Below are 15,464 nucleotides of genomic sequence, written 5' to 3' on the forward strand. Positions count from 1 at the left end.
ACGATCAATTTCAATCGGCGCTATGCCCTGTGCATTCAAATCTTTATCACTGATCGCACTTCACACGCGGCGGGAGCTGGAATAGGAGCGTCCATCTTCAACCAATGAAACGAAGCTACTGAGAGCACTCGGGAAGTTCCGCTAGAGCATGCGCCGTGCCAGGACAGTATTCCATCACGTACACGCAGTCGCTTCGCAAAACATAATGTTTGCTAGCTGTGGGACGAGTGGGAAAGTTACTTTATGGACGCGCCTCGTACATTGTTGGAATTGCTGTATGGATTGAAAACTCATTTTATAATCAGTGTTATTCTGTCTCTGACCGTGGTCTGATTCAGAAGTTTGAGCAGATAATTATATAATATGGAAAGTGAATCGGAAGCAGTTTTAGAACATTACGAGGAAGAAAGTTATGATATTGTTGATGAGTGTCTTAGTGAAACTGAAGATGAAGTTCAACAAATTGAAGACCTGGACTGTGATTATGATAATGGTGATACTGATGGGTTTACTGATGAAGTTGCGTCTAAAATTGTGCAACACACAAACGAGGAAGCAGAGAGAAGGAGTGTCTCAGAAGCAAGTCCAACTGAAACCCTCGCATTCAGAGTTACTCTCATTTTGATGGGCGCAAATAACTACAACAACCTAGATTACCATGACTTATGGTCCCAAGAGCTTGGAAGGTCAGTATACATAGCCAGCATGAGTCGGAACAGATTTCATGATCTTCTATCATCAAATTTGATGATAAGAACACAAGGCAGGTTGGAGATCTAATGACAAGAAAACAAACAGGCGGCGCTTTTATCTACAGGAACTGGGGTTACAACTAATCAAACCAAATGTGGAACATGGTGCTGGAAACATAATTGGACTGCAGAACAATATCATCATGTCAATGGAAGCCATCCTCAAGAAGAAAATCACAAAAACAACGCAGAATTAGCAGCAGCCATTAGGGAAACGGAGATGACATACATGTAGCAAATGGTTTTGCACCAAGAGTGAAAAACTAAATAAATTAGGAAAAACAACCATTGTTTGTGGAAAATGCAACTTATATGTGTGTGGAAAACACAGTCAAAAGACAAACACACGCTGTGAGTTTGTGAATGAGGTGGATAAATCTGAATGAAGATGTGAATAATGCATAAGAATTTGTTCAAGCATTAACTTTCAATAATTAATTTAATTTGACAATTTTCAAGATATAAAAAATATTTGTTTCTCAATATACTTTATTTCTTACTTAATTCACTCAATACAGAAATAATACTTACGCAAAAATTGTAAATACAACCATAAAGCTAAAATATAATGGTGGACATTAATTAGCCCTCCCTTGGTCCAGCGTGGTACTAAAAAAAGCTTGGTCCATCTAGGGTTAAATGATACAGTGAGTCTACTAGAGTTTAATATTCTCAGAGTGAACCTTAAGTAATATCCATAATTTCAGGGAGTTGTTTGACATATTTCAAACAAAACAGTTTAATACAGTTTTGCTCTTTTTTGCTTCCTTTTGGAGATAAAAATTTTTTTATATGAAACATTTCATAGCAAATTTTGGGAAAGCCACTGATTTAATTCCCAATATACTCAGTCAATTTAAGAGAGCAATAAATTATGATAATGAATGATTGAAAGAATTTTAATTTTGTTCTTTAAATGTGCAGAAATTTAATCCGGATAAATGTAAGATTGTTGTTGTTTTCAAATGCCAGGCGTTTGACAATAAAGTCATTTGACCTCTTGCACTCCAATATTTTTCAAAGATATTATCATGTCCAACCACTGAAGCACAGATTTTGAGGTGTTTCGAATCCATTTCTTGGTTTGAGTTGCACAATGGGCAGTTAGGGGACTGATATATTCCAATTCTATGTAGGTGTTTGGGCAAACAATCATGGCCTGTTGCCAATCCAAATACAGCTACAGACGATTTGCGTGGTAAATCGGGAATTAACTGTGGATTATGATGCACATAGTTCCATTTTTTTCCCTTGGGATTGTGTTATCAAATTTTGTTTGTTGAAGTCTAAGTATGTAGATTTAATAAATCTTTTCACAGAGTAATACGTAGATTTAGTAACAGGTCTGTAAGTAGCAGTGCTGCCCTTCTTTGCTAAAGCATCCAGATTCTCGTTTCCCAGGATTCCACAATGGAATGGTATCCATTGGAATATAATTCTTTTATTGAGTGATATTAATTGAGAGAGTATTTTAGTTATTTCTTCTGTTTGAGATGAAGGTGTGTGTTTAGAGATTATTGATTGAATAGCTGCTTTGGAGTCTGACAATATAACTACAGTCTTAAATTTATTGATGTGGCATAGAAGATTCCTGAGACTTTCACTTATTGCAATGATTTCTCCATCAAAACTTGTTGTTCCATATCCAAGAGATCTATAAAGTGAGAAGAGACAGCACGTAACACCTGCACCGGCACCTTGTTCTCTGGAGATCAAGGATCCGTCGGTGTATAAATGAAGCCAGTTTTGTGGAGGGTACCTAATATTAATTGTCTCTAAAGACAATTGTTTTATTATTTCAGTGTTTACTTCTGATTTCAGTATTTTTTCTGTTAAATTTAGATTATATTTTCAGTTTTAATTCTTGAACCATGTATATGAAACTTTTTTGAGTTTTCAGTCTACAGAGAGGACTGTATGACTGCCAATTGTTTCCTGGTAATCTGATAAGTTTTTCATATTGAATTAGTGCTTTTTCTTCTATTGTTCTTGATGCTGTTAATATTAGTGAGGAATCTCATAGAATCTAGTGGAGTTGTTTTGATTCCACCAGTAATGAGCCTGAGAGATTGGTTTTGAACATATTCTATTTCGTTTATGAAAGGTGAAGTAATTAAAATTTCTTCGCAGTATGTCAACACTAACTGTATAAACATTTTGAATGTAGTTTATAAAGTATTCCTGGAGCATCCCCAATTCTTTCCTGCTAGATTGTAAAATTCTTTTGCTGAACGAGAACGAGAAATTAACGATATTACTTATGGTTCAATCTGTATAAGGAAAAATACAGAAAATTGATTAAAAAGCAATGGAATATATGAGGCACTGCGTATAGCAGGGGTGAACTCAACAAAGAATCACGATTTCAAGGTTGCTCCTAATACAAAGTATCCACAACGCCTCATACTCTTTCCAGCATAATTATTACTGATTTCTTTTTTTCTTCATAGCTGCCGAGTGGTGCATTGCAGTTATCTGATTCAAAGGAGGATCTCCTACAAGATATTCTGGCTAGCAGTCTTGCTAAGGAAAACAAGGAGATTCTAAGACTGAGAAAAGTATCGGTATTGGAAGTAAGTACCGGTTAATACTTTAGTATACATAAGTTACATAAATCAAAATGTATGTTGCAGAGAGACTTTTTATAATTGAATCGGTCATTGCAGAAAGGGGATAAGTCATAAAATCTTACTTTTGAGATAATCAATAAAAACTGTTTTCTTCTTCCAATACTGGAGTAATCATAAATATTTTTTCTTACTTTGTTTATGAAATGTGAAGTATAATATATCATGTTAGACATCTGACATCTCAAACACTTTTGTTTAAAGTTGTTTAATCGAACCATGACTTATCCCCTTTCTGCAAGGAATTGTTAAATATAAAAGAAAAAAATATAATTTACAATTTTGGGCTAATGAAATATTTGAAATCGAACTAAATGGTAATAATTACAATGAAAACGATGTTTTGTGTGTAATTACTACATTACTGTCACCATTTACATAATTATTTTTACATTTTAGTCATTATTCGTATTACAGAAATGTACCAATATGTGACTTTATATCACAGTTTTAAATCAAAGCTCTACTTTTAAACTAATACTTAAAAACTGCATATACGAGAGCACAATAAAAATACACTAAAGTACTATACAAAATCATTTGTTTCACTTGTTATAGAGTGTATTGTTAGACGTTGGAAACCACGTCATTTGTAGATTCCTTGTCACAAGGTGGCCAGTTCAGGATCTCTTCGTAAAAGAAAGTGTGTTCCAATGGAATGTATTGCCTCACTTTCGATACGTCTCCAAATTTTTTTTCGTATTAATGGGAATTTTCCCATTGTATGCTTTTGTGTAGACATTACTATACGTCCAGAATCTGTGTTTCCTCATTTCACTACCAATGAACAAACTGGCAGTCACACATCCTGGATCATCTTTAGAGTAAACAAATTCACTGAATTGTACTGAAGTAAACATATTGTTATCTTTCCCTTTCTTCCTCAGTGTGTCTAATGATCAGGTGGTTTTCTTGTAGGCCTAATACTCTGGCCACCAGTATTTAAAATTCAAAATGTCATCAGTAGTAACTGATTCTACAGAAAATCTGTTGTGTTTGCCTGGTGGATGAAGGTATTGTATTGGTCTGGCACATATACCCTGTCTGTCTTCCTTAGTTTGCGCTTCACTACACCAAAATTGCGGTGACAGGGAAGAATTTTTTTTTGTAGGTTATTTTACGACGCTTTATCAACATCTCAGGTTATTTAGCGTCTGAATGAGATGAAGGTGATAATGTCGGTGAAATGAGTCCGGGGTCAAGCACCGAAAGTTACCCAGCATTTGCTAATATTGGGTTGAGGGAAAACCCTGGACAAAACCTCAATCAGGTAACTTGCCCCGACCGGGAATCAAACCCAGGCCACCTGGTTTCGCAGCCAGATGCGCTGACCGTTACTCCACAGGTGTGGACACACAGGGAAGAAATGAATGGCCTCGTTGTGGAAAATAATGATTTTGTTAAATCTCCCCATTTGGGTCAGTACAAGCAACAATCGAATTAAGGTATGATTTTTATTTTGCCCTCCACAGTTATCAGAGATAAGATACAATTCCTTGACAGAAGAAGGGACATTACTTTCAATGTAGTTCAGAAGGAACACACTTCATTTGAAGATTTGTGGCCTATATTTACCTTCATGATAGGAATAGAAGTGCGCCATATGGTCTTTGAAATTGTGAATGTTGGAAATTGATGACCCAAAGTAGCGTCTAAACAAACAATGAGTAGTTTCTTACCCACATTGTTCTCCAATCGTATGGGCTGCTATAGAGTTCCCAATGGAATTGACGTTCCAATGCCTTCAGTTTATTTTTCTTATTTACATTTCTGCAGTAGTTAATTTCATTGCGTTTACCACCTCATTCTAGTGCCGAGGTCATGGAAAGCATGGTGCTCTACCTCCATGCCCCCCAAGTGCCTTCATGGCATGTTACGGGGATACCTTTACCTTATGTTTACCACTAATAACACAGTTTTCTTCCCCTGGGTCACTTACTACTTCTAGCTTGTCTGTCATTTTCCTTATCAGCTGATGGAAGCGTAATTTATTAGATCCGCGGCACTCAGTTGCGTCACGTCGTCAGTCAGTGCAGGAAGAAGGTAAGTCGCTGACTTGTCCCCTTCCTGCAATGACTGCGCTGCTTATGGTACTCTGCTTCGCGTTGAGAATGAGCAAATTTGCACCATTTCTGTATGGAAATGTGTGTCTAGGCCTGGAGAAAGCAATGGCACTCTTAACTCATTTTCGCGTTTTTCATTACTTAACCCCTTTCTAGAATGACCGATTCAATTGTTATAACACTGGCTCTTCATCTGACAAACATTTATTGAAATCAATTTTTAAACACATACTTCTTTACTTTGTAGACAAGATATATTCATATCAGCTTTGGGACTGTAAGCTTTCCATTAAGAGCTTTATTTTATTCCACTTCCACAAGGAAATAAGTATGTGTTATTATTATCTGCTTTATACCCACCTTCCTTTTAGTACATAATAATGAATTGACACACGTATCAGTAGAGCCCGGATTTTATGTAATATGGAAATGAGAAATATGTACATAAATATGTAGCTAAAAATGGCAAAATATGTAGATAAATATGTAATAAATAAAAAGAATATGTAATTTAATAATTACACTTTATTAGATGTATTTTTTTTGCACACTAATGAAAAATTAGAGGTGCACACGTGATTCAACCTCAATTAATTATTGTTTGGTGGCGCAATTAATAATTAAATATTTTTCCATATTTTTTGCTGTCATTGATCGTCTCGTCAGTGGCAACCCATAAGTAGGAATCATCAAGTTCAGCTCTAATCGTTTCCACTGTGTCAGAATAGCAGGAGTTCAAATAATTTTTATGGAGTGTTGATCCATGCGAAATATTGAAGTTGCAGTATTTGCATAGGAAAGCTTGAAACTTTGGAACTCCAAGTTTATACCATGGTATATTTGCAGCAACCATTGCCATCCACAAATTTTTATTGAATTTACTGGTACAAGACGAAGAATGTTTCAGCACCACTTGTGTAAGAAGAAATTGTTTCTTTTCGACGGAGCACATTTTTTTATTTCTCACGTGAAGTTCAATTTTTAAATGCTGTTCTAATTTTCACTTCATGGAGCACTCAATGCGTTTGTCACACACTTTGCACAGCAAGATTTTACCATCGTAGTAAAGGAATCGTCAATTGAAATCCAATCTTTAAGCTTGGATGTGAATAGCAGTAGACTAGCTATTTATATCACCTGATGTCAAAATAAGCTTCTTAAGAAAACAGAAAAAAAACTATTGTTTTCTTTTAGAGCAACTGATTGCAGATGTTTGTGCGAAACAGTCATACCCACAGGGTAACTTTCACTTTTTCCTTCACTTCTTTAGCAGTACAATGACCCACCCTTCGCAGTGGTATTTGTTCCTACTTTACCGTTACTTCTTAAGGGATATACACACTATTAGCATTGCAAACAAATGTCCATTTTTTCACAGAATACGTTATTATTTTCAATTATTGAATTATATTTACGCACTAGAGACGAAGAAATAAGCTTTATAAACAATTTTAAAACGTATAACTTAAGAATTAAGTAGAGGGAAAATTGGTGAAAAAAATGTGTATTCTTTCAAAATATGTAAAATATGCCAAAATATTTATTATGCACCAAAATGTGTAAAAATATGTAACTTAAAACTTTGGAATAATTATCTCTTTGATATGATTCGCCGACATTTTAGCTTTCCTTATAGCTACATATATAGGAACAAGATATGTAATTACATAAAATCCGGGCTCTACATATCAGTGATGAAGCTAAGGTATAAATACCTAAGCTGAAAAAATTTGCTTACTTTATATATTTTTATAAAGCAGAAGATTCTCGGCTTTTCTATCATTTTTTGTGACAGACCCCTCAAGAAGATGAGGACCACTCATTTTCACCTCCGAACAGAATACATATATCGTTGTTGTTCCTGCAATAACTCCTATGTGCAAAATATAAAAGTTTACAGTAGGAAGAAAAAACACATTTATTCATCCTAAGGCAGCAGTACATAGGAAACTGTGAATTCTTACATTTTCGAAACAAAGAAATATAATTACATATAGGAGATTTTATTATTTGCTATATCACTGTTTAAGTTATTCAATAGAGCAAAAATCTGAAAATCTATAAATATGTCACATAGGAGTTATTGCAGGAACAACGACGATATGTCTCATAACACTCTGTTAGCGAAGGATATTTCTTATACCATGAAAATTGAAAATTTATACTTTGTTTTCCTCCATGTGCTTTTTACTATGTAAATTCGGTGTCGATCTTCTGTCTTTGTAAGCACATTTTGTTTCATACGTCCAACTTGAAAACAGTTTCTCTTCTAATTCTACAAATAATGACTTCAATGTGTCATTTTACACAAAATTAATACACAACACATATTCACTTTTGATTAAACTACTACTCAAAACGCAGCTCATTCAGAGAACACCAATATGGTTGGTTGGTTGGTTAGTAGGTAGCCAAAGTTCTGGTATCATGGCAATGAAGCCATCAGCCGTCTTGCAGTTCAGTATTTTTCCGTGATGTTGAGGTTAACAGACAAGGCTTCTCAATCTTCCAGGTGGTGCTTATCCATGGTATCTCCAGTCGCAAAGGAAACATTATTAATAAAGCACCAACTTATCTTACAATTGAAAATTACAAATTTGAATATGTAAAAAATGTTATATATCTTGGCTCCATGATCAATGACAACGACATCAGTCTTTAAAATAAGAGAAGAATATCTATAACAAATAAATGCAGTGGTGGACGGTGGGTTCAAAGCTTGGGGAGGCCAGCACGTGATGAAGGGTTACAAATAAAAACTATTTAAAAATACATATACCGGTACTCACATTACTTGAACACCAAATTCACTCGACGATCCTTCTTCTTTGTAAAGCGATCGATCAGGTCATCATTTCATGTGGGTCGACTCTGAAGTTTGTGGAGGATCCCCTTTTCAATAGATATACATGCCAATGCTGAGAGCCTTTCTTGTGCCATGGAGTTTCTCAAAAAAATTTTTACGTGATTCAAACACGAAAAACCCCTTTCCACGGAAGCACTTGTGGAAGGAATTGTGGCTATAAGACAGAAAAGTTTAAAGGCATTGGGAAGAATTTCATTTGTTTCACTTTCAATCATCTTCTTTATCAGTTCGCTCAAACTCTTGCCATGGAATGTCTCCTTGTGCAGTGGAGAAAACACAGTTTGAAGCTCAACACGCAATTTCACACTGTCAAAATAAGTTTCATAATTCTGAAATAATGAATCTAGTGCTTCAGTAGGGAAATGCTGACTATAAATTGAAAATCGAGTAGTGTCACCTAATTCAAGAAACTTCAATTTCTCATAATTTTGAAATATTGATTCCAACTGTGTTAAAATGTTGTCCAAAATTTCGAAGTACAATTGCTTATACTTGTAAGGAGCACATTCTTCCATTAATTCATTTCTTCTTAAAGAAGTCAATGACTCTGACCTGGTAGCAGTTCCAGCAGCCTCCATGAATACACTGTATTGCTGATCACTCCTTAAATTTCTTATGTACAAGAGACAATCTGAAATTGCATTGATACACATCCGAATATCATTTGTTTTCTTCTGAAGAATATTAAATAATAATTCAGTTTTATTAAATATTTCTTGGAAAGTCAAGAGAAGAAAAACAAAATTGAAATCACGTAGGTTGTTTATATATCCTTGTGCTTCCCTTGCTGAATTACCGTTTGAATCTGGCAAATCTATTATTTCATTGAAAGCTTTGATTAATTTTACCCTTTTTGTGTGCACTACAGAAATGAGTTTGGTATTAGAATTCCATCTGACATCACTGCTTGTAGGCATATGTTGTTCCACAATTCTGTCGAGAATAGCAGTATGCTTTGAGGACCGATTTAAAAAGGCAGGTATTCCATGAAGTGTCGAGAAAAAAATTTTTACAGACTTAATTTTAGAACAACTCTGTTGTAAAACTAAATTCAATCTGTGTGCAAAACAGTGAGTAAATAAAGCTTGTGGAGCAAGCTCATTAACGTTAGCTTTCAAGCCATTCAACTCACCCGCCATAACACTTGCGCCATCATAGGTATGAGCCACCAACTTACTTTGAACATCGTATTTCTGAAGAACATTACACAAGCCTTCAGCATTTCTGCTTTCATTAACATCATGAAAACCAAGGAAAAACTCTTGAATATCACCTTCTGTGTCAACTAGCCTAACAGCGATAGAACACTGAGATGTTTCAGTGATGTCAGTCGTCTCGTCAACAATACAGGCAAAGAAAGGGGCCTCATTAATTCTTTTTCCAATGAAATCTTGTACAGTATTTCTTCTTCAATGCACTCAATGAGTTCATTCTGAATTGTTTTCAATACCCCTCTAAAGTATCCCATATTCTCCCAATGTTTTTTTAATGCCACATCTCTACTTAGAACTAGAAGAAATATAGTTTTAAAATTTCCAGGGTTTCGAGAGCATTCCTTTTCATCATGGCCTCTGAACGCGATTTCTTGCACAGCCAGAGCACACGTGACATCAATTAAAATTTTGTAAATTTCCCTGTTGAGTTTTACTTCTTCATTGTATTTAATTTTTAACAGTCTATTCTGTTTGCTCAACATTTCCGATATATTAAGGGTTTGTTTACAGAGTCCTTTAAATGCCACGTAACAATTCAAGTGGTCTCTACTTGAGCTATGCCTAACTAAAGCCCTAGACAAGTTTTTCATGTCACTGTAGCCTTCATATGACCAGACGCCTTTGTTATTACTTAAAAGTATACATGGCCAACAAAACAGATTCTCCTTCGTACTGCTATCACACAGCCACTTGTGTTGATCGTACCACGAGGATTTAAATGTTCTGGTCTTACCTTTATCATTTTGAAGAAATGAAAATTTCGGAGTAGGTCTACCTTGCTGTAGTATAATTCTTCTGTCGAAATCATTTCGCCGTGAAAAGGGAATCTCCAACAGTGAAACCACAATATCATCACTCACATCCATTGCTACAAGCTCACTGCATCAGACTGAAGTGAGGAGCCTAAGCCAAAACCAACTCCTTTCATGGCGTTTTTTTGGTATGAAGCGCGTGAACAAGATAGCTTCCCTATTGGCTAAACAGCTGTTGTCATGGTTACCAGGAGCTGAGTTCTGCTTTGCCTACCTACTCCCAACTATTAGAACGCAAGGTCGCTAGATGTCACTATAGTACAGTAACTTCCGTGCTTGTGCTCTGTGTATTCCACCCCATAGTGCTACCTGCAGCGCTTCCTGTTGCTAGCAGCACGAATTACATGTTCCTCTCTAAGACTAGAAATGCTGTCAGTTTGAATATTGCCATCTCAGCTCATGAGTGCTGGGATAACACATTTTGTGTTGTCTCTGACAAAATATTTAGGAAGGCCAGGCCTCCCTTGCCTCCCCTGAAAATCCGCCGCTGAATAAATGTTACTTTGGATTACAGAAATATATTAAATCGAAATTCTTAACCATCTCAACTAAAATAAGAATATATAAGACGCTTACTAGGCAGGTGTTGACGTATGCCTCGGAAACTTGGACTATGAACAAACAGGACATCAGAAGACTTAGTATCTTCGAGAGGAAAATTCTGAGAGCAATTTATGGACCCATCAAAATAAATAATGAATGGAGAATGAGATATAATAAAGAAATATACGATCTGTTTAAGGAGCCAGACATAACATTTATTACAATTGGTCGATTGCAGTGGGCCGGACACCTGGTAAGAATGGACGATACTAGACCCGCTAAAAGAGCCTTTACATCCAATCCTAGAAGAAGCAGATCCAAAGGAAGACCGAAGAGCAGATGGGAGGATAATGTATACGAGGATGCCAACTTTATTGGTGCACGAATGTGGACAGTCAAGGCCAGAAGTAGAGACGGCTGGAATAAAATACTGAGGAAGGCTAGGACTCTCAATGGGTTGTTGAGCCAATGATGATGATGACTTATCCAGGATTACGTTCTTTCCACATAACACACAATTGGGTGAGAGGGAGATGCCGATTCTATATAAATGAGCTGCCAAACAGTCATGCCCAGTCAGAAGGCGGAAGGCTGTCACTGCTGAATTTCTTGGTTCTTCAGGGATGATGTTTATATTTTGGGAGAGGGGTTCTCATGATTTATCTTTACCTGATTCCTTTATTCTGTTCAAAAATGTTTGTTTGTATTGAAATTTTTTATTTAATGTGACAGAATAAATGATTTTTGAGTAATAAGTTTTTGTATTAGGGTGCAGCCTTTCGCAGCCAGTTGACCCACCAATTCATTACCTGTAATGCCGCAGTGCGCTGGAATCTATTGCAGAACTATTTTATTGCCAGTTTTTGGAGCTGCTTGATCAGGGTGCAGCACTGAGAAGTTGCGTCAGCTTTCTGTGAACTATTATTAGCTGTAGTTTGTATAGCTGTTTTGACCCAATGAAGATTACAGCTTTGGAAAATTTATTTTTTATTTGAAGTAGACTGGTTAGAATAGTGAATACAGCTTCAACTTCTCCATCAAAGTTTGTGGAGTCCTTCCTGACTTCTTTATAGAACGAGAAAAATTTACAAGTTCCTCCAGCTCCTGCAGCATCAAAATCGGTTAGTAAAGATCCATCACTGTAAATGTGTAGCCAGGTTTCACAACGATATTTGCTATTAATTGTTTCTAATGTTAATTGTTTTGCTACATTTGGATTTGTATCGTTTTTAACAATTGCTTATTGTTGTTTATTGTTAGTAAAATAACATGTACAAAATTACACTCTTAATTCTTCCCTGAAGGAGTAAAAAACTCGTGCTCAGGGAGTTATCTAAACACATACTTAACACAAACAAAGATAATTATTTGACACAAAGTGGGTCAAGAAAAAAACAATTATAGGAATAAAATACAATTTCAATTTTAACAATTGAAATCATACAAATACATACACATATTAAATCAATATATGAGGCGATCAAGCCCACAAGTCGTAGTTTTGAGATAATAGGACTTAAAGTTAACTTACTCTAGTGGATTATCTAATTTCCCAAGCAATAATTTTATCGCTTCATTCTCAAATTCTAGATTTATAAAATATAAACAATTGTGATGTAAATTGATGCAACGCTTTGGTGACTTGATCCACTATGGCTCAGAACATCGTGAACAAATAATCTGAGCCAATAGTGACTAGTGTCATCTACCAGCAAATGCTTGGAATTAAAACTTGATCCATTACTAGTCGGAAAAGCTCCAACTTCACTTAATCAGAAAATGAATTAAACTCAGTTTATGAAAATTTGTGACTTAATCCACTTCAGCTCTGAACGCCTCATATATTCTTTAAAAATTAAATTCCTAACGCTACTTTTGAAATTTTTGATACTAAAATTTTCCAAATTTGGGTATTTTTCAATTATTTTATTATATAACCTTGGACCAAAGTAGGTGCCATGGCTAAGAGCTGTGCTTGTAAAACACTTTGGTTCCTCTAGTCGTATAAAATCGGATCTTTTAGTTCCATATTTATGATGATGCAATTTGAATTTATTACAGTTTTTATGTACAGGTATGAAGTTTAATAAGGCAATATAATAAATCTGTTTAATTTTCAAAACATTAAAATCAGTGAACAAAAGCTCGGATGAGTAATCAATTGGTTTATTAAGGCATTATCTTAATTATTCTTTTCTGAATAAGTATTATTGGAATGAGATTAGAATTACAAGCATTTCCCCATCCTAAAATTCCGTATTGGAGAATGGATTGAAATAAAGCTAAGTAAATGAGACGTAAAATATTAACTGGTAAATATGACCGAAGTATAACAAAGATATAAATTGTTTTACGTAATCTATTGCATAAATATGTAATGCAATATGTTTATTCTATCGTAAATGTTCGTCGATTGTAATGCCTAAATACTTAACTTCTGAGGATTCGGTTAATATGGGACATTCACAATTTTGAGAAGAACAATCAGAATGATGAATTTTGAGCCTAAAAGAAGATTGAGGAGATTTAAGACCACTAGACCTTAGTGAAAATGAAACAACAGTTGTTTTGGATGTGTTTAAGAAAAGAGCCTTTGGTCTCGGTTTGGTTCCAATAAGTTGTTTCCAGTTTGAATAGTTATGTATTCCAAGGGATTTTGTCGGATTTGTGACATTTCAATGTTAGTTTGAGGAATGAGATACATTTATAATCTTTTAACTTTCTGCATAAATCCTTCTTGTGTTTTTAATTTAGTAGGCAAGATTTTGTATTCTCCTATAGTCTGCATTAGACAATCTGATAATTTCTCATACCGGATTTCTGCTTATTCTTCAAACTTGTGTATCAGTGGTTTTGTTGAGTAAGTCGTCTCATTGAATCTATTGGTGTGGATTTCACTGCACCTATAATTAAACGTAGTGCTTGGCTTTGAAATTTTTCTATTTTATTTCATTGTTGTGGGGTGCATGTGATGAGTATTTCATTCCAATATTTGAGAACAGGTTTCATGTACATCATCATCATCTCTGCACTACAGCCACACATGGGCCTTGGCATCCTCAACAATTCTTTTCCATGTTTGTCTTTCCTGTGCCTTCCTCCTCCAATTTCTCACTCCCAATGCCACCAAGTCATCTGTCACGCCATCAAACCATCTGAGCTTAGGTCTTCCCTTTTTCCTCATCCCTCCAGTTTCATTAAAAGCAGCTTTTTGACTATTTCGTCTTCGTTCATTCTCATGAGATGACCAAGTCATCTTATCCTTTCTGCTTTTATAATCGCCACTATATCCGGTTCTTCATATAACTGATATAATTCCCGGTTAAACCTTCTTCTCCATATTCCTCCCTCATCACTCCGTATATTCTTCTTAAGATCTTTTTTTCGAAAGTTCCCAGAGAATTTTCCTCTCTTTTTGTCAGGGTCCAAGTCTCCGCTCCATAAATCAACACCGGTCTTATCATTGTTTTATAAATTTTAGTTTTAATCATACAAGGAACATTCTTTGCTTTTAATATATTTGCTAATCCAAAATAGCTCTTATTGGCTGCTATTAATCTAGCTCCTATTTCACTATCCATGGTATTGTTTTCTGTTATTACTGATCCCAAATATTTAAAAGACTTGGCCCTCTCAAACGTAAATTCCTGTATCTTAAGTTCATTTGGTATTGATATTCTAGTATTTCTCACTATACATATATTTCGTTTCCTCTTGATTGATAGCTAATCCCATGTGACCAGCCTTTTCATTCAGTCTCTCAAACTCATTACTCAGACTTTTGATGTTTCTACTAATGATAACTACGTCATCAGCAAATGCCAAGGTCTGGGATGTTCTATAGAAAATAGTATTAGTTGTTTGTACTCCAGCTGCCCTTATTACCTTCTCTAGGGCAACGTTAAACAACAGGCAAGCTAAAGGATCTCCTTGCCTTAATCCCTTACTTATTTGAAATGCTTCCGACAATTCTGCATTTACTTTGACTCTACATTTGTTTTTCATGTACATATATGTGGAAATTAGTGTACGTCTTTGGGTTCCCCATTTGCAGCCAGCTAATCTTTTTAACAGATTTAATCTCTTTTGGGCTTTTTCTACTACAGTAAAGGTATTAATATGATCTTTCCAAGATAATTTGTTACCAGATGAGATTGGAGAAACAGAACAGTTTGACGTTATTTATGTGAACTTATTAGTGTCATTTAAGGTGTTTCGACTTATTTTATGCGAGATATACATAGTAATTATTCTTTTCCAAACAAAGTGGTATTCGCATAATGATTTATTGAATTACTTTTGGAAAATAGTGACTTTTTCGTCTTGTTTCCTGAACTGTTATGTGTTGCTATAGACATTTTATCAACAACGTCCAGTTTTTATTGGTTTTCCATATTGTGATATGAAAGTTTTATAGTTCTGTGCTGTGTCTGATATAAGTTTTGGAATATACTGTAGGTGAGACTATTGCGATACCGCTATATGAAACTTTACAAATACTACATATTATTATTAATTTATAGACCCTTACCTGGTCAAGTATAAGCAAATCTTTGATATTTCCTACTACATGGAGGCTGCAACAGG

At 35.2% G+C, this 15,464-nt stretch overlaps 1 protein-coding gene across 20 annotated transcripts in view; it reads left to right on the forward strand.

Moving 5' to 3' along the window:
- Positions 1-15,464, forward strand: part of LOC138693808 (CD2 antigen cytoplasmic tail-binding protein 2 homolog) — a 107,127-nt gene that overhangs the window by 41,065 nt on the left and 50,598 nt on the right. For 14 of the 20 annotated variants that reach the window (XR_011330483.1, XR_011330484.1, XR_011330475.1 and 11 more), the window contains one exon: positions 3,203-3,325. The exons of 1 other annotated variant lie outside the window; for it this stretch is intronic. Coding sequence is in view for 1 of the 19 variants with exons in the window: in XM_069817609.1 (XP_069673710.1) it covers positions 3,203-3,325; positions 11,116-11,349 (357 nt within the window). In the remaining 18 variants the exon portion in view is untranslated. Of the gene's footprint in view, positions 1-3,202; positions 3,326-11,115; positions 11,633-15,464 lie in introns of those variants that run through there. 5 more of the 20 variants (XR_011330469.1, XR_011330477.1, XR_011330470.1 and 2 more) reach the window with 2 other exon arrangements.

Source organism: Periplaneta americana, unplaced genomic scaffold, assembly GCF_040183065.1.
Source record: "Periplaneta americana isolate PAMFEO1 unplaced genomic scaffold, P.americana_PAMFEO1_priV1 scaffold_21, whole genome shotgun sequence".
In the NCBI taxonomy this organism is placed as follows: Eukaryota; Metazoa; Arthropoda; class Insecta; order Blattodea; family Blattidae; genus Periplaneta; species Periplaneta americana.